The sequence below is a fragment of the Chrysemys picta genome, chromosome 3 (assembly GCF_011386835.1).
Source record: "Chrysemys picta bellii isolate R12L10 chromosome 3, ASM1138683v2, whole genome shotgun sequence".
Classification (NCBI taxonomy): domain Eukaryota; kingdom Metazoa; phylum Chordata; order Testudines; family Emydidae; genus Chrysemys; species Chrysemys picta.
This window is the reverse complement of record NC_088793.1, coordinates 156,830,276-156,856,906: the sequence shown is the minus strand read 5'-3', so window position 1 is coordinate 156,856,906 and position 26,631 is coordinate 156,830,276. Positions and strand designations below refer to the sequence as shown.

Sequence of the window (26,631 nt, the reverse complement as noted above, 5' to 3'; positions counted from 1 at the left end):
AGCTGACTCAGGCTTGTGGAGCTAAGGGGCTATTTAATGGTGGTATAGACATTCAGACTCCTGCTGGAGCCGGGGCTCTAGGATCCCGTGAGGTGGGAGGGTCCCAGAGCTCAGGCTGCAGCCTGAGACCACAATTAAACAGCCCCTTAGCTCAAGCCTGGAGCCAGAGTCAGCTGGCACAGGCCAGCCATGGGTGTCTGATTACACCCTTTATGGCCAAACATTCATCAAAGAAATTGGTTTAGGAGGGGGTCATTTCTGTCACTCCTTGTCTATTCTTTACTCTTTGTCTTGCTGTTGTTGGTATTTTGAGGTGTGTCTTGTGTGAGATACAGTACACAACATTTGGATTCAAGAAAGCACTGTAGACAATTCCATTATGACTAGGGTGACCAGACAGCAAGTGTGAAAAATCGGGACAAGGGGTGGGGGGTAATAGGAGCCTATATAAGAAAAAGACCCCAAAATCGGGACTGTCCCTATAAAATCGGGACATCTGGTCACCCTAATCATGACCGCATGTGTTGATATACACATTATGATGAGTAATTGAGTCTTCAGGCCAGGAACTCATTAATTACGGGGTCAGGAAGGTATTTTTTCCCACCTGTCAACAATGTTGCACAATTATTCAGGCAAATTATAGGGGAGGTTAGTCTTTCTCTGAAGCAATTGGGATTGGCTACCAACAAAAGCAGGAAACTGGACTTGATCAACCAATGGTCCCATTCAATATGGAAAAGTCAATAAAAACCTTCCTAACAGTGGGATCTGTCAGATGTAGACTAGTCTCCTATAGGAAGTTGTGGAAGCTTCATTCTTGCAGACATTTAACATTAGACAAATCACTAGAAAATGTATTGTAGGGAACCCCTTTGTATTAGCAGGGAGATGGATGATATGACCTAGTGGGTCTTTTCCAGCTCTAATTTCCATAAGTTCATGAAACTCTACATCTGTATTCCATTATTAAGCAATTTTAAGAGTTTGCAAGTTTCATAAATTTGGCCCGGTTTGAACCAAGGGTTGTGATGCCAAACCAGGAAAGCACAAAGCTGCATGGTGATTTAGAACGGGCCACCCCAATACCCTAAGAAAACCTGCATCAATACAGAAATACAACCTCCTCCAACTGCACACCCCTAGTTGTCATCTGCCACCCCACACTGGAACCCATACGGGGTATCATCAAACAACTACAACCCATACTTTATGGGGATCCCATTAGAAAGAAATCTTTGCCAAATCCCTTATTCTGGCCTTCAAACAACCCACCACGCAGGGCCGGCGCAACCCATTAGGGGACCTAGGCTGTCGCCTAGGGCGCTACAATTTGGGGGGCGGCGACTGCGGCGGTATTTCGGCAGCGGGACCTTCCACTGCCTCTGTGGGGGGCGGGACCTTTTGCCAACTAAGGCAGCAGAAAAGCTGGCAGCGCTCCTGCCACCACCATCTCCAAGTTCATCATCAAAAGCAAGCTCCCCACAGACCAGGACCCACCAACTCAAAGCAGCACCAGACCCTGCCAGAACAATAGATGCAAAACCTGCAGACATATCTCCACTGCTACAATCATCAGTACCTCCCACAACACAACTTTCAAGAGCCATGGGTCCTACACATGCCTATCACATGTGGTGTACCGCATCCAATGCTCTTAATGCTCCAATAGCAACTCTGGGGGTGAAATGAGACAATCACTACGCTCTCAAATGAACTCGCACAGGAAAACGATAAAAGACAAAAACACCCTATCACCTATGGGGGAACACTTATCACACAGTGATCACTCTACATCTGACCTCTCAGTCCTCATCCTCAAAGGAAACCTGCATGACACTTTCAAAAGACAAGCCTGGGAGCTTAAATTCATAACTTTGCTAGTCTGTGTGTGAGGGGTGAGGAGATCTCAGCCCACCAAGACCTGAATAGAGAGGCAGACTTGCTTATTAAAACATGCAGCAATGTGTCCCTACAGGGCGCGATACTTCCATAAAAGGAAGGTTGGAGTTTTAAATTCAGTGGCACTTGGTTATTGCTAAGTTATTCTTAATGGATGATTATTCCATGCACTTCTGTGGCACTCATCACCATATTGTCTGGCCACTAAATGCAGCACAGTCTTGCCTAGCTGAAGCCTTGAGGTGATGCTGTATGTAGTGTTCCTGGGGCAGATACTGGGGAAGTGAGGCCAGGGCACAGTGAGAGGAGGCTGCCTGCCTTGCCAAAGGCCAACCAGATGAAGGGGGCTGTGGCAGCCAGTTTCCTGACAATCCAGTGCAGGCTGTACTCTGGATGCTCCAATCCCAGGGTATGCCCAGCAGCTGGACTGTGTCCCCTAGAGAGCTGGCTGATCTGTACAATCAAGGTGCAGCCTCAGTTTGATTGAGCCTTTGTTTCTCGGAAGGAGTCAACACCTCTTGAGATGTCTGGGCAAATACTGTGAGGCGTTTTGTGAACAGTTTCATGCTTGTAGCATTTCTATAGTGGCAGCACTAAAAAGAGGGATGCTGTGAACACCAGATCTAAAACAAGAGTTTGGTGGGGGGTCTGGAAGGAGCTTCGCTGTTTTCTGGGGAGGCGCTCACATCCCGGCTCCTGCCGTTTCTATGTCAGGCTCTCCACTGAGTGTTTACTGTTGCTGTTTCCACAGGGACATTCGTGTCTGCCTTCACTGTGCTGTGCGGAGCCCGGACTGACCTCCCTGACAGGCACATGTGCTGCGTCTTCTGGCTGAACATCGCCGCGGCGCTGATTCAGATTCTGACAGCTATCGTGATGGTTGGCTGGATCATGAGTATATTTTGGGGGATGGACATGGTCATTCTTGCTAGTAAGTACGGTGAGATCATTGTCTCCACCCCCATGTTGTTAGGGCTCAGCTAGCATCCTGGACCCCAGCCCGGGAAATGAGGAAAGTGGAAACAGTACCAGGCAGTTTGCATTAAATGGGGACATTCACACTGAAACAGAGGGAAAAGAGACATAAAGAGCGGATCTGCCCCAGCACTATCAGGAGGCTAGTGGTGACATTTGCTTGATTTCTTCCCATTATATCAAGCTCTGCTCCAGTCCCAGATGTAGCTGAATGTTTCTGTAAGATGCTTAACAAAGTTCACCTTTCAATTGGAATCATTATGCTTCAGAGTGAACAGTGTTGCACTCAACAGAAGTAGTCCCCACTTCCTTGAGCGATTGTTCCACAGCCTCTCTGCACACTCAAATGGACAGCATGGTGTTGATTCACATTTGGAAAGTTGCCCTCAGCAGTCCCGCGGCATCCTACCATTTAACCATACTTCAGCTAACTGAGGTGAACCCAAGTTTAGTTAGATTCTCTGGTGGTGTACTTTTAGACTACATCTACACTATGCACTAGGGGTCTGAGTCTCCTGCTCGTGTACACATAAAATTAGCTGTCATGAAGCTATCATGAGTATAAACAGCAGTGTAGCCGTGGTCGCATGAGTAGTGGCAGTGGAGGCACTGCTGAGCCGTGCGGAGTACGTACCTACCATGGGGTTGTACTCTGCCTGGCTCAACTGTGCTCATAGTGTAGACAAAGCCTCAGGTAGCTACCTCCACAGATGCCCTGAATCCTCCTCACTCTCTGAGTGGCTGACTCCCCACTTCCTCATAAATCCCATTTATCCAAAGGTTTCTTAGGATCTCATTCAATTTGTAGGCAAACGGGGTTATCAATGCATCTTAAAGTTTTCTCCAATGTAAAAGTCCCCCTTTGAGACCTTGAAACACCAAGAAAGACCACAGTCTCAGGGGAAGAAAGAGACAAATGCATCTCTAAAAGGCCTGGTCTACACTAGACAGTTAGGTCAATGTAAGTGCATGCGTCTACACTGAAATTTGTCTCCAGCCGATTGAAGTGTCACTTTACAGTGACGCAGTCAAACCACCTCCCTGAACAGCATGGAGCCATGGTCAAGCTACTGAGGTCAGTGCAGTGCAAGTACAGACACTATGTGGCCTGTGCCAACCTGAACAGTCTTCCAGCAGCTGTTCCATAATGCCCCGTGTCCTGCAGCACTGACCACTCTGGTCACCATTGTAACCTCCACTGCCTAGGGGCCACGGAGACTGGCAGCATCTCCCTTTAAAGTCCTCCGCATGTTTTTGAAATGCCTTTTCCACATCGCTCACCTTTGTGAGCACACCAAGTAGTTCACCCTCGTGTGCAACTCCCCAACCGACTGTGCTGGCTCCATGTGCTAAACTTGCTCTTGCCAGGAGCAGACAGGAGGTATTGGATCTCCTGGGCCTGTGGGGAGAAGAGGCTGTGCAAGCACAGCTACGGACCAGGTAGGAACATGGATATCTATGAACAGGAGATGCAGGAAAAGGGGTATGACAGGGATCAGCAGCAGTGCTTTGTGCAAGCAAAGGAACTTGGCCAGGCATACCACAAGGCCAGGAAGGTCAACAATAGATCTGGTAGTGCCTCATAGATCTACTGCTTTTACAACGAGCGGCGTGTCAGACTTGGCGGAGACCCCACCCAGCAGACCACTGAGGATACCTGGGAGGTTAAGTTCCCTCTAAGCTGCGCAGTCACATGGCCGCGCAGCAGGCTATCAAGGAACGTGCAGGTGTGCAGGGGGGAGAAGCGCCTCTCCCCCAGCCCCAGTCCCAGAGCTGCTGCGGCCGGGGAGAGGCACCTCTCCCCCAGCCCAAGCCCTGGAGCTGCCCTGGCTGGGGAGAGGCACCTCTCTCTCAGCCCCGGGCTACTGCGGCGAGAGAGGGCTGGGGGGAGTCCTCTCTCCCCACCACAGCTCCGGGGCAGCCTGCACCCCAAACCCCTCATCCCCAGCTCCACCCCAGAGCCCACACTATCAGCCGGCGCCCTCACCCCCCTAGACCCCAACCCTCTGCCCCAGCCCTAAGTGCCCTACTGCACCCCAAACCCCTCATCTCCAGCCCCATTTTTGGAGAATAAAATTATCTTTATTCATTGACAACGCATACTGCAGAATACACAGCAGCACTCAAAGGGAACGGTACTTGTAAATGTACAGCAAGTACCACGTAATTCAGAGCATCAGGAAAACACTGAGTCCTTGTTATAAATACACAGCAAATCTTAGCGGCACCCAAAGGCCCAGAGAACATGCCAGTAGAGAACACTACTGCGGCTGACTGTTAAAGTGCTCTTTCAAAGCCTCCCGCAACTGCATAGCTCCCCGCTGGGTTCTTGTAATGGCCTCTGGCTGCTCAAAGGCCGCAGGCAGCAGCTCACCCTCCACCCTGGTGGCAGCTTGTCCCTCTTTGCTTCACAGATATTACGCAAGACACAACAGGCCGCTATAACCATTGGGCTGTCGTTCTCACTGAGCTCCTGTCTAAGTGAGTAAACACTGCAGGCAACCAAAAGCACATTCAACTGTCATTGCGCACTTGCTGAGCAGGGAGTTGAATCTTTCCTTTGTGCTCTCAAGTGGCTGGTGTACAGCTTCATGAGCCGGGACAGGGTGGGTTCCCCAGAATCACTGTAGGCATTTCAATATTGTCAGTGGTAATCCACCAGTCAGGAAAGAATGACCATGGTTGGAGCTTTCTGAACAGTCCAGTTTTCTTAAAGATGTGAGCATCATGCACCTTCCCTGACCAGCCCACATTGCTTGTGGAGAAGCATCTCTGGTGATCCACCAATGCTTGCATAACCATAGAAAAGTAGCCCTTTCTGTTGATGAACTCTGTGGCCAGGTGGGCTGGTGCCAAAATAGGGGTATGTGTGCCGTCTATTGCCCCGCAACAGTTCAGGAACCCCATTGCAGCAAATCCATCCATTATGTCCTGTTCATTGCTGAGAGTCATGGTCCTGCATAGTTGGATATGATTAATGATCCTACATTAATCATGATGACAGCTGCCACTGTGGATTTTCCAGCTTCAAAATGAAAATGATTTCTCACTGACTGGTAGCAATCCAACATTGCAAGATTCTGGAGTGTGATGGCCACTTGCTTCTCCACCGTCAGTGCAGTTCTCATTATAGTGTCCCTGCATTGGAGGGCTAGGGCAAGCTCGGCCCAGATCTAGGAAAGTGGCCTTTCACGTCTGAAAGTTCTGCAGCCACTGCTCATCATCCCAAACCTGCATTACAATGTGTTCCCCCCAGTCAGTGCTCATTTCTCGGGCCCAGAAGTCCCATTGGTGAGTGGATAATGCAATGCCAATCATCTGGGCAGCAGGCAGAAAGGCTGGGTCTCAAGAGGCTCTGAGTAATTTTCCAGCCTGGTTGCTAGGAAGGAAGGTGCAGCTGGGAAGTATCTGTCACAAGTGGCTCCTGTTGCCAGTGTAGTTCCCTCTGATGAATTTGAAAGCTGGCAGATACCATCTCCAAGAGCAACACACATCTGCCAAGCAGAAGGAGGCAGGTGATTAAGTTCAGGCCAAGAGGTGCCAGAACATAACAGCAGGATTTAGCGAGTGCTGCTCTGTTTGTTCTGCGCAGGGAGGGTGAGAGACGTCAAAAGCACATTTTATTCTCCAAGGAAATACGCGTGACAACAACTAGTGACAATCTAGCAGCTGGAGCTTGGGTTAGCTTCTGACTTGGCATCATCTCACAAGAATGTCCCTCCCTCCCCACCCCTCACTGAGCTGGCATAAGGACCTATAGATGTGCCATTATATGGATCATGGTGGGTTTTTGGGGGGAGGGAGAAAAGGCATCAGAAAGTGCATCATATCTAAGGGTAATGGGGCCAGCAATGAAAAAAGGGGCCAGGGAAAGGGAGAGTCCTAGGTCCTTGTTTTGGGCCATCATTTTGCTTTTGGTTTTTGTGTGTTTTTAGTGAAGGACTAGTGCCAGTCTTACTGGCTAGATACAGGTGTGAGGCACTGTGTGCTGAAAAAGGCTTTGGCCGCCTAATGTAGCTTTGTAGTTGCGGTTGTATCCTGAACTGTGACTCTCCCCGCCGCTCTGGGCCTGAGTAGAGCTGGGCGCATTGTAGCTGTTCCACTTTGTATAAATATTCATTGAAGTGAGGACAAGGGACTTCAGTTTGGGTCTTCTTCCCACCCTATGTCGTCGGTGAGTGCTCAGGCTATAGAGTCATTCTCTCTCTGGCCCAAATTCTGCTCCTATATTTTAGACCAAGCAGGACAGCTTCAACAGGAGATTGAGGGAGGCCCATCACAGACTAGCCTATAGGCTAGGTTAGGGTACTCACCTGCCCAGGGAGAGCTGCACCAGAGAGGGGATTCCAACTTGGATCTCCCACACCCCATTTGAGTGTCCTAACCACACCACTGCGCAAAACGTTATAAGGAGGACAGTGACAGCCCTACCTCCTCCTCTGGCTATTTTGTGAATTTGCCCCTTTAAAGATGCCCAGAAACAAAACGTTTCGGATCAAACACCACGTTGTGTTCAACCCAAAATGGACTTTTTGGACTCACCCAAAACTCTTTGGAATATTTAGATTTGGTTTGACTCCAACCACACTTTTTCCCCAATGTTTCTGAATGGCCAATGAACTGAAAAATCAGTTATTCACCCAGATCTACTTCTGAGCCACCGTATAGCCAATGTACCTCAGTCCTGATCAGTGACTCTCAGATTCCAGCTCTGGACCCCACTACAGCTCTGCTAAACTCAATTACTAGAAAGTGGTCTGGTGAGTTATTGACTACAGCCGTCCCAGTCTTAGTCGAGGGACGGATGAGGCAGCTTATGCTTACAGGAGCCAGAAGAGCAGCTGCCTTTCTCATATGAGAGCTTTGTACTTAGAGAAGAGACACCAGCCTCTCATTTTAGATACCTGCAAAGATTCCTCAAGAACCCCGAGGGTGTGGGTGAAACTATAAATCCTGTTTGTAAACTCCTAGAGAGAGAAGCTTAGGTTAAGGTTACTTTGCAAAGTCTCTCGCTGCAAGAGCCTGGAAGACGCTAACATTTTGTATGGGAATTGTTGCTGGAATCTTTACTGAGTTTGCCTGTTGCCCAGATCTCTTCAGCTCACTAGGATAAAGAGTATGGGTTGAGCCGGTTCAATGAAGAGGGCTCAGAGGTTGCTCTAGTATTTCACATGTTGCCCTTTTGTCAGGGATCCACAAACAATAATTGAACTCAGTTTTATTATCACAGGTAATTACTTTTTGACTGTCCAATTTTAAGGGACATTTCCCATCTCTTTCCTAATTTAAATGAATTGCCAGCTGGCCTCATTAGCTACCAAACAGGTATCATCTCTAACCAACCATATATGGCTTTTGAAACAGCCTCCTGTTTCATTTGGAGCCTGAAAGCAAAAAGAGCTCGCTGGCAGTAGAGATGGGGGACTCGTCACCAGAGTGCCTCCTTGTGGCCAGGTGTGGCAGAGTTGCTCTCTCCCGATCTAGTGCTCCCTGCCACCAATCACTCTGGCACTGCAGTGATCTCTCTTCCTGTAATTCAGCCCTCTGGCCAGGGCACAATTTAGTTCACGCCTTCAAGGGTAACAGAATGTCCCGCAAATAAAGGATCCAAACATCCTCACCCAAAGGTCTTTGGCCCCAACTGCAGACCTTTTGGCATTACACCCTCGCAGAGATCTTCATTGGTCCTTATCCCCTTCTCAGGAGTTTCACACCACCTTCTCTGCTGGCCTGGGAACCAAGGCCCTCCCTCTGCACCAGGCATCAGCCCAGGGACCCTATAACCAGCAGCCAAAGGCTGCTCCGTCCTACTCCTTGTTGCTGTTTCCCGGGGCTTCTTTCTACCCAGCCTTTCTCAGGCCTTCTCCCTCTCAATTTCTCTAAATTCAACTTTGTTTCAGGGGTGGGACTCTCAGGTGCCCCCTTCCCTGGAATCCCCTAACGGAGTCCCAACATAAAAGTATAAACAAAAACCCACTTCCTCCCTCCTTGGGCTTGACCGTACATCCCTCTCAACTAGATGCATCCCTCTCCCTGAAAGTCCAGTTCCTGCCCTTTTGTCAGGGCTTCCCACCAGAGCCAGCTCCTCTCCAATGCCTCTTCTGTGTCACTGTGGCCATTTGCCAGCCACTTGCACTTAGGCAAGGATCCCAGTACTTGCTCTCCCCCTTGGCCTCCCTAATCTCTAATCCCAGAGAGTGACTGCTAACTCTCCCTCGGCAGCCCCCCTCTGCTCTAAAGCTTCCTGACTTTCTGATCACCACCCAGTCCCTCCCCAGCTGCTGAGCAGTGTTTAGAGACTAAAGCCTCTGTGAATCTTTGATTGCATCCATGTGGAGGCTGCAAAGATCTACAGTGAAAGGGAGCTAATTTTTAGTTATCTGGCTAATCAGACAGATGTTTTTGTGCGAGTTCCCCCTCCACTCCCACATAAATCAGTCCTTGGGGTATGTTCCCACCATCCCAAATGTTAGCCAAATGAGTGTCAGATAGTTTGAACAAAATGGCCCTTTTTAGAAGCTCACCCATTTGCTTTAGCAGTGCCTCATTGTAAAAAAAAAATTACACTAATTGTTGAAAGCAATCTACAAAATAATCAATACCATATCTAGGTAGTGAGGATAGTAGAACTAAGCGACCGCCTGGCTCAGGGGATTGGTAATGGTCTGTGGGGGGAGCCTTTCACCTCTAGATTGAACCCTACTTGAGACTGTTTACCATCTGACCGTCATTGTATGTGAAATGAGCTGGGGTTAGGTCTCAGCCCAAGTCCTAGTGGACAAGTGTCTGCAGCAGAAAGGCTCTCCACGTAAGTGGCCTCAACAGAAAATGACAGATCCTGGATAATAAGCTCCTCGAGCACTGCCAGTGATGTCTGTTCAGATCACAGACGAGGCATTTTCTGGAGAAGGTTGCCCTCCTGCTGATGGTGCTTTACCTGTCTGAGCCTTTGGCCTGCAGGGTTGTCAATCTAGTGCCTCTCAACAGCACTGAATTCACATTCAAAATAATGTCCTGCTCTCTGATGTACCAGAGACTCTGTCCATAAAAGCACTTAAATTATATCAGAGCAAAGGGGTCAATTCATACCTTTCCCCCTTTAAATAAGCCAGCCGATATAGACAAAAAGTGGGGTATGGTTTTTTAAAGAGTCCCTAGCTCAGCCTCTTGTATTCTACTTACAATGTGTGTTTCTGTGCCCACAAATAACTGCAGCCATAATTACTCTGGGTTCAAGGAACACTTGGTTTTCATGGGCTACAGCAGACTCTTACAGTCACATCTCAGAAGGTTAACAGGTGTCATGATGCTGGCTGTCAAGTCTTCATTACCAACTGGTAATAAGAAATTACCTGTAATCATGCCATCCACTTGTCACTCGTTTGCTAACTGCAGTGCTCAGAACCTGCTAGCAGCACAGAATGGTAACATGGCTACTGTACTTTTAGATTGTAGGGGACTTTAGAAAGGCATATCCAGCATTATTTTCTTCATGCTGCAGCTGCCAAGTGTTGCTAAAACACACAATAAAAGCAAAGCCAGAACCAATTATCTGCCTGAGAAAGCCTTCCTGGGATGAAAGAAATTTTGAGGAGACAGTGATTGCTTACCTCTATTTTCTTTTTTTTACCCCCTAAAGCTGCACTTCACCTCTGCCAGAAAAAAATATGTAAAAGTAGCCTTTTCTGCACTTTCAGACCCAATACTGATCTACTTTGTAATAGGATAAGAATCGCAAAACATTTTATAAACATTAATTATAACCAACCATTGCAACGCTTGATGGAAAGGTATGCATTATCCCCATTTCATAAACAGGGAAACTGAGACACAGAGTGGCTGCTGAGACTTATCCAGGGGCACAGATCAAATCAGTAGCAAAACTAGCAAAAGAACCCAGGAGTTTTGTTTTCCAGTCCCCTACTCTAACAAATAGAATACACCTTTTCCTGTGTGATCCTGTCCTGCTTCCTATATACCCCAATTTCAACTCTTCCCCTTCACCTATACACAGGAAATGGCTACATTGCTAATGTAGGTTTTGTCAGGTAATCATTTTGATCATGAAGTGTCAACGTTTGTTATTGGCCTAGGTCCAGTTACGTAAAAGCAAGTAGGGATTTCCCCGTCACAAAATGAAATTCTTGAAACTGAAGGATATTAATAAAGAAAGCCTGTTTAGCTGTGTGTGAATGTTTAATTGCAGGGGAGCTACAATTTACTATGTTTACTATGTAGCCTCAATGTACTTATTCTTTTCTAGTTCTTTATATGTTTCGGATGTTGCCTGTATTGTTATATTTTTCTCTTTTCTCTTTCTTTTATGCTTCCGTTGCCTCCGTTTGTTCATCTTCAAAGTTTCACAAGGTACGTTTTTCTTCTAATTCTTCTCTTAACTTCCAGTGGCTAAAATCCTGTTTTACCTACTCCTGCAAATTTCCACTGAAGTCAATGAATGTTTGCCCTAGTTAAAGACCTTAGGATTCAGTTCAGCACGTTTTACTCATTTTCTGCCAAAATCTGACCTTGCACGTGTGTGCAGACAGCTCCCAGTTACCTGAGTAGGAGATCTCTACAGGCACAGCCAAGGTTTACTTAAAGGTGTGGTGTTAAACTGAGTTAGTTAAATCGGTGCAATTTTGTGTGTGACTCAATTTAATCCTGAAAGTTCTCGACACTAGAAACTTGTACCACTTTAACTATACCAGTATGGTGAAGGGGTAAATCCTCCTAGTGTGGATGCAGTTATATTGGTACAAAGGTGCTTTATAATAGGATTGCTAGTTCTGTATGGGAAGTGGAATAGCTATATCAGTATAAGGCATCTTTATATAGGTATAACTGCGTCCACACTAGGCCAATGCTGAAAACTTCTATATTGGCATAGTTATGTCAAGCAGGGGTGTGAAAAAAGAGAAGGGGGCTTTTGTTAACGTAGCTCACTGCATTCAGGGAGGTGGTGTTCCTGCACTGACAGAAAAACCCCTGGCTGTGTGTACACTACTAGGCTATGGCAGCATAGCTATACCACTATGGTCTCCAGAATGTGAATCTGGGTTTTTACCGGTATAGCTACTTCTTTAAAACAAATCACACCCCTAACCAAAATAATTATACTATTAAAGCTTTTAAGGGTAGACCAGGCCTTATATTGGTTGACCTTGCAGCTGTAAATTTAGAAGTGTAAGCTAAACTGATATAATCAAGAATATCCACACAGGAGTTTGTACTAGTCTAACTAAATTGGTTTTTAAACCGCTTTAAGTTAAAACAGTGCAATTTCTGTGCATAGAGAGGCTCTTAATTTTTAGGATTTTTTTGTCATTTAATCTTGCCTTCAAACCTCATTCCCATGTTCTAGTTAAGAAATGCCGAGGAAACCTTCCTTATTTACTTTGAAAGTTTGGAAAAGCAGAATGTATTTCTGGTGTCTATTTATCTGCACAACATGTAGAACAAAACTGAAAATTGACTTAGAAATAGTAAGACTGCTAATCTCTTTTCTTTGCACCCGTTTATTACCTGTGATAGACCCAGGCTCCAAGATTTGCACCTGGATCTGAATTTTTCTCATGTGCAGGGATGTTCCTATCTTCGGTTTAGTTTTTTAAATCTCTATCTCTGACTATTACTTGTCATAAAAGTTCCCCAAAGATACAGATTGGGACACTTTCCAGTAGTTTTCATTCAGCATTTGTATTCAAAGGGTTTTACAAACAGTGATGTAAAGAAAATGAAAGAGTGGAAAGCTGTTTCAGGATTTAAATATTCCCCTGCAATGTTGGGCATTTGAAAATTGCTTGAGATTCAAGAAGTGATATTGACCAGTCTAGTTTCACTGTCCAGGCTGGGGTGGGGGTGAAAAGGAAACTGCATTTTAATTATTTCATTTTAAACATTTCCATTGTTACTGGTGACACAGATAAGGACAATTATTTTCTTAAATAGATGAGCTCCACATTGATGCCATTATAATAACCATTGGTTCTATTGGGAAAAATCAGGTGGTAATCCTGGTAAAGAGTTTGGGACCACCTGGATAAAGTTAAAAGAACTAATGTTGTCATGGACACGTGCCATCATGACAAACAGGTGGAGGGAGGTTTTCCTTCCCCTCTCTCCTGACCATAGCCAACTGGGGAGTAGTCACAGGGAATGGAGTTCTACCTGCAACTGTGCCCCAAATAGACCCCAACTCAACCACCAGGCATGGAAAAACAGATACAAAGGTCCAAGTTCATGAGCACGTGTCAATGGCATCATCCAGGAGGGCAAATTCTGTGTTCCCAGAGGCATGAGACACAGGAACCCATGGCACCATCTGGAAGGGCAGTTCTTGTGTTCCCAGGAGAAAGGTGGGAGAGAAGACGAGAAGCAGGGAAGAATAGGGGATTGGGTCCCAGCTCTCGGAGTGTCTAAAGTTGGGCACTGAAGTCCACTGGCTGGACTCCTGCATTTCTGTAGACCATAGGGAAAAGCCACTAGTGCGTTGCTTCCTTGATGATGACATAAGCAAACAGTGACTGGTTACCTTTATCAGAGTAGGGTGGGCAAGGCCTGGGATGTAATGAGAGAAGCCTTTCCTGCTCCTCTGTCTCATATCAGAATCCAGAAGCCACCTAGTGCAATTGGTTTCTTCACTACAACTCCTTGCACTTTTACAAATCCATCAGCACAGCTGTGCCCTGATTTGAATGCATGAGATTTGGATGTGCTAGTTCAGCAAGAGCACGGAAACATGGATGTCGAGGAAGGGAGCATGAAGGGGTGAGCTCGCTGGTGGGGGCCTGAGATTTGTGTTCCAATCCTGGCCTATTAGTCCATAACCTACGTCTCATCCTAACCTCTAGTGGATGTTTGTCCTCCTCACCAGACCACCCTACAATCTGGCATTGCTGGGGAGCTCTATGAGAGAGGGCCATGCCTGGAAAAAGCCAGGGGTATTTCAGCTAAGCCTGGAAGAGAGCTGTCTACGGGAGATTGCACAGCTCCTGTCTGGTTCTTGTTAGCAGACTCTAGTGAGCACTAGATTCATACAAGTTTAAATAAAAGAACATGCGAACTTTCCTTTAGCATCTCAGATGAAAGTATCACAAAAGTTATTAAGCCAGTAATGTCTGAAAACCGCAGCTGCTGAAACGCCTTGGGAGTAATATTGATGTTTTCATTCCCCTTAACTCTGTCCTTCTCCTGAAAAATAATATACATGCATTCAATAATGTAGGCAGAAAAATTCACATTTACAGGAAGGGTGTGCAGAGCACAGAGCACCACTGAATTTTGTCCCCATAGGCTCATCCATTACTACCCCTCTCCTGCCCTATACGCACTTCTGCAATCTCCCCAGGATCTCTCAAGGCAGACCTGCCTCTGCACACACTACAGTTACTAACAGCAGGTGCAGTTAGACAGAGAGCCGGCACGGGGGAGGACCAGAAAAGCCAGTCAGCCGCCAGAAGAAATGTTGCCTCCAGGAAGTTGTGTGCCCTGTGACGCCCAGTGCACATGCCTCCAGACGGAGCAGGACAGCCATACCTAGGGTGATGCTTGTCACCACAGGGGAAACCTGCCAAAAGAATTGCTAGGTTAAAACTAGTGCTGTGGAAATCCTTCATTGTGAAAGCAGGGGAAAGTCACCTGTTTTCATTTTTGATGCAGGCCCTCTGCTTCCTTTCCAGAGATTCACAGACCATTCAGCAAGCTGCTTGGAGCCAAATTTCAACCAAGACCTGGGCGGATTTATGGCTTTGGGTGGAAACCAGTCAAAACGGGGCTGTTTTGGTTAAGCTTTGCTGGGGGCTCTAGGATGGGTTTGATCACCAATTTCAAAGCAAGGCTCATGGCGACGTGAACCCACATGCACTGAACCTGGGGAAAATGTTTAGGAGCCCCCTATGAACCAGAAGGGCTGAGACTGCCATTGGGAAATCTGTGTTAGGGACACAGGGATGCTGTGGGCCAGTGTGGCTGCTGTTACAAGGACATGTTGTGGGGGGCGGGGCATGCAGCAGGCAGCCAGAACATTAACATTTGCGCTCCCTGAGTGCAATGGCACGTGGGTAAGGCCAGGGCAGCAAAGACGCTCTGTTATTACTGTGCTGTGCTAGCTCCTACAGGTCCCCATCAGGACCCCACTCTGCTAGGTGCTGTACACACAGCTAACAAAAGACGGCCCCTCCCCCCAAGAGCGTACACTCTACGTTTATGATGAGGCAAGAGGTGGATACAAGAAACAGACGGGGGAACATGAGGTAACAGTGAGCTGGTTACAGTCAGAACAATAGGCTGCAGTCCCAGCACGCCACTTGCCCAGTTTGCTGTCAAGTGTTTGTAGGCATCACATCGGAGGTGAGTTTTAAGAGGAGAATCTGAAGTATAATAAAACCCATCCCAAAGGGGAGCCTGGCTGGGCAGGATGGGGGCACTGCAAGTTCCCCTTGCCCTGTCTGCCCCCCTAGCACTCTGAGGCCAGCCTGAGGGGAGGGAGCTGCACTGCTCCCCAGTGTACTTTGCACAATGCCCGAAGAGGCACTCTGAATGGGCTGGCTCTGCATCCTGCAAACGATGCCTGTCCGCCCGCCCCAATGCACGTGTGGCTGCAAAAGCCAAAACCCAGACCCAATTTCCTGTCAGAACTGCGTATCAGAAAGGGCAATGACCAATCTGCCCCCAAATGGGCTAAGTCAGCAATGATGACCTCAAAACTAAGTTCCCCACAACTAGGTGACCAGACAGCAAATGTGAAAAATCGGGACAGGGGCTGGGAGGTAATAGGAGCCTATATAAGAAAAAGGCCCAAAAATCAGGACTGTCCTTATAAAATCGGGACATCTGGTCACCCTACCCACAACGCATGCCCTTGCATGGGGGAAATAAGTGAAAGAGAAAATTCTCTCTCCCCCCCTTCTCAGCTGACCAATGGGGTGGGTCCTGTTAAATGTGACCCATTGCTGATTGCTTGTTTGCAGCTCACCAAGGCTGCGAACCACGAAACCACATTTTAATCATGTTCCCTTCCCACCCACCCCCCACAGGCTACAAGGAACAGGGGATCCCACAGCAGCTGTAATGGCTGGGACAAGGGTGTTCCAAGGAACGTGGCGAGAGGTTGTGTTTGGCAGCTGTGGGCACAAGGACCTTTCCATTTCCATTTTCATTTTTCTTTTCTTTTGTTTTTTAAACCAATGCGTGCGTCTGTTCAGCGGAGCGGAGGTGCAGAGCAGCAGATGGAGACCTTCACTGATCCCTTTTAGAACCGGCGATGAGGCAAACATGACGTGGGTTAGGACTGGCACAGCCAGCACGTCGTGATGGGCGGCCAATCCCGAAGAGGGAGGAAAACATTGGTAGAATGAGATGCTGCTGTGGAAGATGGCACTTCGGCCAGCGGTGAGAAGAGCGGGGATGCTGCTTTCTCCAGCCGCTGGGTGTGAAGCAGCTGGAGACATTTGCCCTTCTTGTAGTTCACCATTAAAGGAGCCCAGCTGTGAACATCAAGATGAAGGAGATATTTATAGATATATGTCCAGTATGTAAAAGCCAAAGCTGAGTGGTACCTTGTTTCCTGAGAGTCCTTTCTTGACTCTTTTTGTGATAACAGGGGCTCAGCTCAGCCTCTCCTGCTGTGTGTGTTTATGATGCTCACTGAACCTCTGTCGTTGCAGATGCTCTGACGTTTTGCTTGTGGCTGCTCTAAATCATACTTTACTGGTGACCCAGGCTGTGAATATGCCCTACCTGCTTCTACCTGCTGAAAGAAGAGAAAAGACTGGACCTGCCACGAGCCAGCAACAAACTGGTTCTTACAAAGAACTGGGACGCCGTGGTGTGATGTGTGCTTGTGCGGGGGGTGGGTGGGGTGAGGTTTTGTGCTGTCTAATGCTTCCGGTTTAAACTGGTATTTACAGAGACTAAAATGCCCATGAAAGAGACTTGTGGATAAATAGCACCATAATGTGGAAGTTAATATACTTATTGTGTGTGTTTTGTTGCCCGTGTTGCATGATATAGTGGTCTCGGTCCTCTTCCCAGTGGACAAGTACCCATATTTCAAAGACCACTGCAACAGATGGCACTAACTGGACACCATGTTAGCAGTCTTGGCCACGAGGCCAAGGATGTACTGGGGCACGGAAAATTAACTATCCTTTCAAGCCTAGCGTGGTGGTCCCTCCAGGTCAGGGTTGAGCCAGACTGATCTTGTGAAGCACTGCCACTGGCTAGCCATCAAATAGATGCAGCATAAAGAAAGGGCTTAATTCTCCAGGCCCCTCCATCCAGCACACCAGAATGAAATTCATGGGAAGACTGATGGCCTGACGTTCAGAGGTGCTCTGGGTGCTCAGCACTTCTGAATATCAGACCCTTAGTGCATTGCGAACAATGGACAGAACCGTCTTTGCCAGTCACTTTCCCTCTATGAGAAGATGATGAGAGGAGCCATTCAGGAACAAAATCATACTGCCATTGCCACCCTTTGGGAACTATCCTTTCAGCAAGCTAGTTAAAAAGTCCCATAGCCTTAATTGAGATGCATCAAAACAGAAACACGTCCAAGTGCAAGACTGCTCAGTAACTCTCTCTCTCATACACATCCCTCTTTGTTTCATAGGTAAGAGAACCAGTGAGAGAGGGGCTAGGGCATGAAATCCCACCTCCATGTAGCTTTCTATCCAGATCTCCCTCTCCCTATTTGCTTTTGGATCATGCTGTCGTTTTTCAGAGCCAACGTTCACTTAGAATGACCTTTGTTCTCGTTTATAGAGAACAAAGAACAAAAGTAAAGTCTCTATGATGGAGCACCAGTGGCAGATGTGGGCCCCCTCTATAAAAGTCTGCACTGGACTGAACACAAAATGGCTGCCTGGCTCTGCGGAGAGCCAAGTCCTTTCAGATTTAAAGTGATAGTGCTCAGAAAACCAAGAAATAACAGTTACATCATTAGATACACCACAGGTCAGCCCCTCTGTCCAGACTGAGATGAGGACTGCATTTTGTAGACCTGTATGTAAATAACTACCACAGGTAGCATGAGAAGGACAGTAAACTAATTTCAACACTATTGTCACGACAAAGCAGGTAGCTCAGACCGTCTCTAATCTCAAATGTTCTTCTCCCAGCTGTAACTGGGCAGCTTGTCTTCATTGAAGGCTGTGTTCATTTTTCTTCTGAGAAGCCAGGGTTTCCTTCCTCCCCCCACATCACCCTCACATCCTCCTGCTCCTGTCACAGTTTCACCAGTGCATTTCATTCATCTTTTTCTGGATTTCAGAAATAATTAAGACAGCCCCTCAGTGCGTCCATCAGAAAGCTGTCAGAAGGGGAGACACCCGTCTACTTGCTGCACTTCTCTCTACTCAGAAAAAAGCACTTCTCCCATGGTCATGGGGCAGGCATAATTTAACGTCCTGCTCCCGTTGACTTCAACAGAAGCTGGAGCCAGATTATTATTTTTTTAGTACCAATCAAAATAATTCAGGTTTACTCATCATCTACATAAAAACCTTCCTATCCCACCGAGCTGATCTAACTCTCCTTCAGTCCACTCTCTCAGGGCAGGTCTACACTGCATTCTAAAACCCTCAGCACCCAGTCTCAGAGCCCGGGTCTACAGACTCAGGTTCACACTACAGTGCTAAAAACAGCTGTGTCGACATTTGGGCTCAGGCTGGAGCTTAAGATCTGACGCCCATCTCCCTCCCAGCCTGAGCTGCAATGTCTACACTGCTGTTCTTAGTGCCACAGCACGAGCTGAAGTCATAGACTTTAAGGCCAGAAGGAAGCATTATGATCATCTAGTCTGACCTGCACATCACAGTCCACAGAATCCCTACCCATCCAGTCCTGTAATAGGCCCATAACTTCTGGCTGAGTCACTGAAGTCCTCAAATCTTGATTTAAAGACTTCAAGTTACAGAGAATGCCCCATTTACTCTCGTTCAAACCAGCAAGTGACCCATGCTGCAGAGGAAGGTGACCCCCCCCCCCTTCCCTGATTCCTTCACAACTCCAAATATAGCAATCAGTTTGACCCACCAGCCAGTCACCTGGGAAAGAATTCTCTCTAGTAACTCAGAGCCCTCCCCACCTAGTGTCCCATTTCCGGCCACTGGAGATATTTACTGCTAGCAGTCACAGATGGGCCATATGCCATTGTAGGTAACCTCATCATACCACCCCCTCTCTAAACATATGAAGGCCAGTCTTGAAACAAGTTAGGTTTCATTGTCCCCAATGCTCCCCTTGGAAGGCTGTTTCAGCACTTCACTCCTTTGATGGTTAGTAACCTTTGCTTAATTTCAAGCCTAAACTTATTGATAGCCAGTTTATATCTATTTGTTCTTGTACCAACATTGGCCCTTAACTTAAATAACTGTTCTCTCTCCCCGATATTTATCCCTCTGGTGTATTTATAGAAAGCAATCATATCTCCCCTCAGCCTTTGTTTTGTTAGGCTAAACAAGCCAAGCTCCTTAAGTTTTCTCTCATAAGGCAGGTTCTCCATTGCTCTGATCATTCTAGGAGCCTTTCTCTGTGCCTGTTTCAGTCTGAATTCATCCTTCTTAAACATGGGAGACCAGAACTGCACACAGTATTCCAGATGAGGCCTCACCAGTGCCTTGTGCAACGGTGAGAACACTTTTCTATCTCTACTAGCAATACCTCGCCTAGATCTGGGCTCTGAGAGTTCCTGCAGTGGGCTTTAAAACACAGTGTAGGCATACTCAGAGATCAGACATGGGAAAATAGATCAGCAGTTCAGTCAACAAACTTCCCTGATGGGCAATAGGTTGAGGATCTGTCAGGCATGGAAAGGAAGGAGAGTGAGTTCAAGAGTCCAGGAACCTTCACTGAAATTTTCTAAGTCTCTTCCATTTAAACCTGGGGGCTGTTAGCGCAAGTACTTTAGCTGATCTCAACTGCCTTGATATCACACATGGAGACTGCAAGAGAGACTATCTATCAGGAGCCAAATCCTTAATATAAACAGTGGATTTTATATAGTTATATATTTATTAGGCCCAATTTTTGCTGGGCTGATATATTTTAGGCACACACAGACATTACCTGATGTGTAAGTACCAAGCTAGGAAGATCTCTAACCAGCCGACACGCTCACAGAAATGCAGGATTTACTTGTGAAAATAGAAGAACAGGAGGACTTGTGGCACCTTAGACGTTCAGCTGAAAATGTATCCCCATATGTCTACATCACATGGGGAAGGGGGACGCAGCATTTGATTAATTTGGGAGGGTGGACAAGCCTGTTTATTCTGGTTCTTCAAGCACAACCGGCACAAATTCAGAAAAAGGCGTCGTACTGGGGATAGCTCACTCAGGATAAGATCAAACAGCACTGGATTGGCAGAAGATCAATCAGATTAGCTTTTCTTGCCATAACAGAGTTGCCTGAGCTATCCCTTCATGTGGCCTGGCTGAATGCTAACAATAACACTATTTGCCTGTAGATCTCAGAGCACTTTATGAATGTAGGCATCATTATCTCCAATTTGCCAATGAGAAACTGAGGCACAGGGAAGTCAAATGACTTGACCAAGATTATACAGCAAGCCCATGGCCATGGCCTTGGCCTGATGCCCTGGCCACACTGCTAAGCTAAACACCTAGCGTTTTATACCCTTTATTAAAGATAAATAAATATCCTTTATTAAAATGTGGCTGCTGTGCATGTCTAGAATTCACCTCTCAGCTCTGCACTGTAGAGAAGAGCTCTGCAGAGTGGAGCAGAGAGGAAAGTTTTGCCCTTAAAATTTTGGAGGAAGGTAGATTTAAAAAACAAAACACCAACCCTGGAGAGGCTGGGTTTTTTTTAAAATCGCACAATACAGACAGCAGCAAAGTGGGTTTGTTTGAGTGATAGGTGCCAGTTTTTGCTTCTCCTTAACATGCTGCTAGGAGTGATTAACAAAGAAAACTGCTATCGTTGTCATTACACAACACTCAGAGGCAGAGAGACGATTACGTCACTTTGCCCCTTAGAAAGTTCCACAACAGCAGCATGTTAAAAATCAAGGCCCAGTTAATCATTGGCGAATTACACTGGCAATGTTACCAAAGTATCATGTGAATCACCTGTATTAATGCCAAGTGATAAAAGCATCAGATTACTATTACTACAGGAATTCTCCTCAGAATTTAAATCTTTCTGGTAATTTATACCAACTAGAATACATTACTGCATGGCTGCTCATTATTCACGGATCAATATTATAATAGTCCCTTGCACTTCTTAGCTTCTTCAGTCTCACAGAACTCTACATATATTAAAGAATTAAGCTTCAAAACACCCTGCAAGACAAGTGTAGCAGTGTGGATTTAGGGCTTGTCTTCACATACAGCGCTGCAGCTGCACCACTGTAACACTTCAACAAAGACATTACTATGCTGAGGTAGTTAATCCACCTCCCCGAGAGGTGGTAGCTATGTCGGCAGGAGAAGCTCTCCCATTGACATAGCGCTGTCTACACGGGGGGGAGGGGAGCAGGAGTAGAGAAGTGTAACTATTTCACTCAGGAGTGTGGATTTTTCACACCCCTGAGCGATGTAGTTATACTGATATAGGTGTGTAGAGTCGACTTGGCCTTAGTCCTCACCTACTGTGCTATAGAATATGATCCCCCTTTTACAGATGGGAAAACTGAGGCCTAGACCTCACCACGGTCAGAGAGTGAGTCTGTGGTACACCCAAGAACAACTCCATTGTCATGTGCTCTGGCCACTAGGAATTGCTCTTGGTCTGGGTACCTAACATCATTGCAACTAGTGGTTGGCCCAATTCAAAGGGTCTGTGATTCAGCTGAGGTGAGAGGTGTTACTTAGAGCCCTCTGGTTGTCAATAGTTTCACTAGCTCAGAGATGAGGCAATAGTACAAACCCTCCAGATGCTGCTCTTACCTTTGGAGTCTGAACATTTGCATGCTTTCTTTGGAAATCAGTATGGAAAACCTCAGTGTTGTAAACAGACCAGTGCTGCTACAGGACACTAAATTGTCCACAGACATGTCTCCTGTGACACCAGGTACCAGACTCTAGATCCAGCCAACAGATGCCTCTGGCACAGCTGTTGGGTCTGACATGCTGGAGTTCAGGACACCTCAGAAAGTCTCTTGGTACCAAAAGGTGATAAAGGATTTAGCAGCTTGTCTGCATTGCTGAGGTTCTGCCGGTCTCTTTTTTGTCTAACGTTCCGTGTTTTCCATCTGTGCATTCTAGCAAGGACAGGAAAATGGTATTAATCAGGGGATAGTTGCTATGGAAATGTTAAACTCGGAGGGGCTGCCTTGTATTTTCTGAGACTGCAGCATTTTAATTATGCCTGTGTCTTGGCTGCTTTTATTGCGCTAGTGATGTTGGCATAGACAGCATCATGCATTGCATAAACAGGCTACAGGATGTATAATTTACATGCAAGTTCTGGTGTTTTGTTAAAAATTCCATAGCCGTTGAGCTATTTTATCAGATTGACTGAGGCAGAAAAGCAGCCAACTTGCCATTCAAGAAGTTCTGAAATATTTAAGATGAAGCGACGCTGAGCCCTGCTTGTGACACACAAAAGGCAATTTTTTTGCCTAGCACCTTATATTTGCTTAATCCATTTTAATTAGTGATAGATCATTCCAGCTGGTAACGCTTATGGTCGATGCACCTTATTGGCTAGTGATTCTCAATGGCGACTGGAGAACAAGCACAGAATTGGATTTTCCTCAAAGTACCACCGTTCAAATAAATAATCGCCTCATTCCTAGCTAATTGCTCTGACTAAAAAGTGAGTTGGTCTTGAGACAGTACAACCTGAAGGAATGCAGCCAGGACTGGGATTTAGGACACCCTGAGTCCTGCCACTGATTAATTATGTGGTCTTGGGAAAATTGCTTCACTTCTCTGTCTCATTGTCTCCCTCAGCTGTAAAGTGGGGCTAATACCTCATCAAGCACTTGTGAAGATTGACTAGATAGGGCCAAATCCTGCTCTCAGTTATACAGCTCCAATTCCCATTGCACCATTAACCCTCCCGATCTGAACTTTCCCAAAGTTGAGATCTGAGGTTTTAGTCTGGGCCACTGTATAGGGCAGGGCCAGCCATGAAGTTTGGGTCTGGATCCAGATGTCCCAATGTTTAGAGTGGAGGGTTCTATTCATTCCTATCTCCCTCCCGCCTTCCGCCCGCCACCCCTCCCGCTTCCCACAAGAAAACACTGAGAACAATGAGCCTGACAAAGTAGCAGCACAATTCTCCCTTAAAATCTAGAAGCAGGAGACAGGATCTGAGTGATCCCCAATGGCCTTCCTGTCCTGTCCAGCTAATTGCAGCATTGTGAATTTTCTATCTGAGCTGAGGTAGGGACTAGGCTGCTTGTTCTGCCATATAAACAAAGGTCTTCGTAATCACAGCACTATCCCTTCAACTCCCATTTGAACTGGGCTTCTTTGGTTTCCGATTGATATTTGCAAGGCTTTCAGTGCCCCCTGCGAGACCAGCAGTGACAACCTTCCCTCCCAGCATAGGACTATTAGAACAAGGAGAAACGCTGCTTCCTACGAGTGTGAGCAAGGAACAGAGCCTAGCAGAATCAACCCTACTGTATGCAGTTCACTGGAAAGAGCTGAAAACCATTCCCTTTTTGGATGGCACTCAAAACCCTCCCTTAGGCCAGGAGGCCTCACTGGACCCCACAATTCCTAAGCGTTCGGCTTTCATCAAAATCCCAAAGTTACTCATAAACAGAGAGAATTTCAAATACTTACAGAAGGGAAGCTAGTGTCAACTCATAAATGAAAGCTAAATATTGGTCCTGGATTCAATTCCTGTAATGAAAAGAGTCATACAGGGAAAACTCTTATAGAAGTGCTCAGTTGGAGGGTGTTTTTTTCCCTCCCTATGAGTGGAGAGGGTTGTTTTTTTTTGGGGGGGGGGGGGGGAGGCGAGGGCTGGATTCATCACCCGGAGCTTTTATGCCTCCTTCTGAAAAAACTGCAGCAGAGGAAGGCTGCCTCCCCCAACATGCCAGCAGGCAATGTGGGTTTGATCATTCGCCTGTTGTCAGTGGGAGAAATACAAATGTTTCATTGCACTAACTCCTGCCACACCATGTTACTCAGGTTACCTGCAAAATGCCCAGCTCCTTGTGAGAAAAACTAGGAAACAGGAACCTCGGTCACATTTTTAGTGCTTCCACCAAAACTCTGCCAGTCAAATATTTCCTAATTTCATAGTCTCAGTAGAGAAAACTCCAAAAACTCCTATGACTTTGCTGTTGATCTCTGTATAATCTAGCTGTTTATCTGATCTACATTTCTAATGTGCACAGCGCCAGGGTATATAGATGTCATTTCCCCCTTTATACATATGAATGTGTTTGAGATAAAAGTTTTACAAAGGGGATAGCACTTGTCTCTTCTGCATCACCATTTGCTTGAAGGCATGAGACTGCACCAAAATGTTGCCTGTTGATATTTCTCAACATAATAACAAGGGCTTTCAAAGGGGCTTTATTGCAGTGGTTCCTTGGTATTTGTAACTCTAGTTTCTTTCTGCCTATCCCATTGGTCCTGTCTACTAGGGATCAGAGTGCCACTGCTGCCCACCTCCCATTCAGTGAGGAGTGCTTGGACCAGACATGGATCCTGGGGTGTTCCAGATTGCCATCTCAAAGTGATCTCACATCTGAATGGGAGGTGGCAGCCACTGACTAATACAAGAACTCGGTTGATCTGGACATCTGGCAAATTAATCCATTTGCCTGAAAAGGTTGAGAAGCACTGTTCGAGCACACAGGAAAATGAGATCAATGGTTATAAGTGTAGGATCCTTCTGTGCTACATTCTGGACTTTCTTTTAAAAAAATGCATGCGCCTTAAGTTTGCGAAAGGGGATGCACAACTGATTTAAAAACCCTCTAGGTGCTGATGTAAATTGTCCCTGTGCTCATCTCTCTCTGCTGCATGAAGCATGCAAGATCTTTTGGGAGAACTTCTGTTTTAAAGCACTGCAAAGATCACATGTATTTAAGCTGGAGAACCACAAACCAGTCAAAAAAAGCTAGGTTTTACCTCCACTCTATTTCCACCATATTTATTTGGGGGCATTGCAGCTGCATATAAAATACACTGTGCCAAGCCATTGTAGTTATACAGAATATCATAGCAAATGACAGTGAGGGTAGAAGTCAGGACCTTCTGTGCCACAAACACAAGTCTTTTCCCATTTGAGCCAAAAGAACACATCTGTTGGATGCACAGCAGCAATAAGAGCTTAGAAACACCTAGGATCCAGCCACTAGAAAATATAACCTTAAGACTCAAATAGGTGCAACATTCCATCCTGGAGAAAGCAGTGTTTTCTATTACTGACAATATTTCAGTAAAACTTGTAGATCCAGCTTTCCTCCACGTTCAAGCAGACACCTATATGTGTCCAGGTAATGCTGCAATTCATTGTCCAAATTAGGACCACAGTATGTGTTATCTCCCCTCATGTGCAACTGATCTGATGTGAAATCAGATTATACCCACAAGTCAGTCTTAAATTATTTCTAATGCCCTCCACTGTACACCTAGGACCCATACCTTTTCCTCTTGATCATATGTATTTATTGCTAGGGCTAAGCTAGGATTAACTAATCGGTATTCCTGTGCATCAGTGAACAAGCCAAAGGAAAACTATATTTCCTGTTTCCTTTCCAGGATGAAAGAATAAAATGTGTGTGTGTGGTGGGGGGGGGGGGGAAATCTACAGTGAAGACAAACAAATAACTATTAGGAAGGTCTCCACAGAGATTCAAATTGTGCTTTCATTTACACTGGTAAATCCAAAGTAATTCACTGAACCAAATTCTTCTCTCAGCTACAAGGATGCTATTCTCATTGAGATGCTTGGGAATAGTTTGCTTGCAACTCAGAGAAGAATTTGGTCCATTGACTTCACTGGAGTTGTTCTGGAATTACACTAATAACTAGCTGCAGAACATGGCCTATAGGGGGCCTCCTGAAAGGTTAGCAAGAGCTCCTGAAGTGAACACCTTCAGCAAGTCTTTATACAAGTGCTGCGGCTCTACATGGGAGAGGGTAAAATTCTTTGCTACCAAATAAAAGTTGGATGCTGCTCAGGGAGCATCAGGAAATATTCTTTTAATCTGCTGTATCATGTGTTACATCCCAAAAGGCAATGGCTGTGTATGTCTGGTTTCCCCTCCCTATCACCCCAAGGAAGCTAAGAGGTTTGCAATGCAATGGTTAGTCTTGATTTTAATTCATATATATATATATATATAAAGAGTATATGAGTAAAGAGTCCAAACTGATTGCATAGAGTGCCAAACTGTTTGAAAAAAAATCGTATGCCTATTTATATCACAAAGTATGTTACTGTGACTTGCTGTGTTTTGATACTGTGGATTTTTTTAGTTAAATATATTCTCTTGCTGTACAGTTTGAATGGAGTGGAAGAGATTCTCTCTATACAGCCTTGAGACACTGTATTCTTATTGGGTTGACGTGAACATGTGCCCTTCTCTTCCTACCCACCAATTGTTTACATGGTAGCTCTGAGTAAACATAAGCACACACCCATGATGTCTGAAGGGAGACCGGGGACATGGCCCAGCGTTCTCAGGCATTAATGAAATGAGGCCATTGGGCGCATGCAGACTTGAATGCTGGGTGGCCAAACTGCCACACAGGGATATTTTTGCTGTTTACCTCCCATCTAACATAACCTGAGTCCACAGCCTAGAA

At 46.1% G+C, this 26,631-nt stretch overlaps 1 protein-coding gene across 2 annotated transcripts in view; it reads left to right on the top strand.

The window, feature by feature from the left end:
- The window catches only part of STUM (stum, mechanosensory transduction mediator homolog), an 81,856-nt gene extending 55,528 nt beyond the window's left edge, over nucleotides 1-26,328 (top strand). The window contains exons 2-3 of one of the 2 annotated variants that reach the window (XM_065589370.1): nucleotides 2,654-2,833; nucleotides 11,236-26,328. In XM_065589370.1, coding sequence (XP_065445442.1) covers nucleotides 2,654-2,833; nucleotides 11,236-11,261 — 206 coding nt within the window. In that variant the 3' untranslated portion in view covers nucleotides 11,262-26,328. Of the gene's footprint in view, nucleotides 1-2,653; nucleotides 2,902-11,235 lie in introns of those variants that run through there. The other variant, XM_065589369.1, reaches the window with a different exon arrangement.
- Nucleotides 26,329-26,631: the final 303 nt, after the last annotated feature.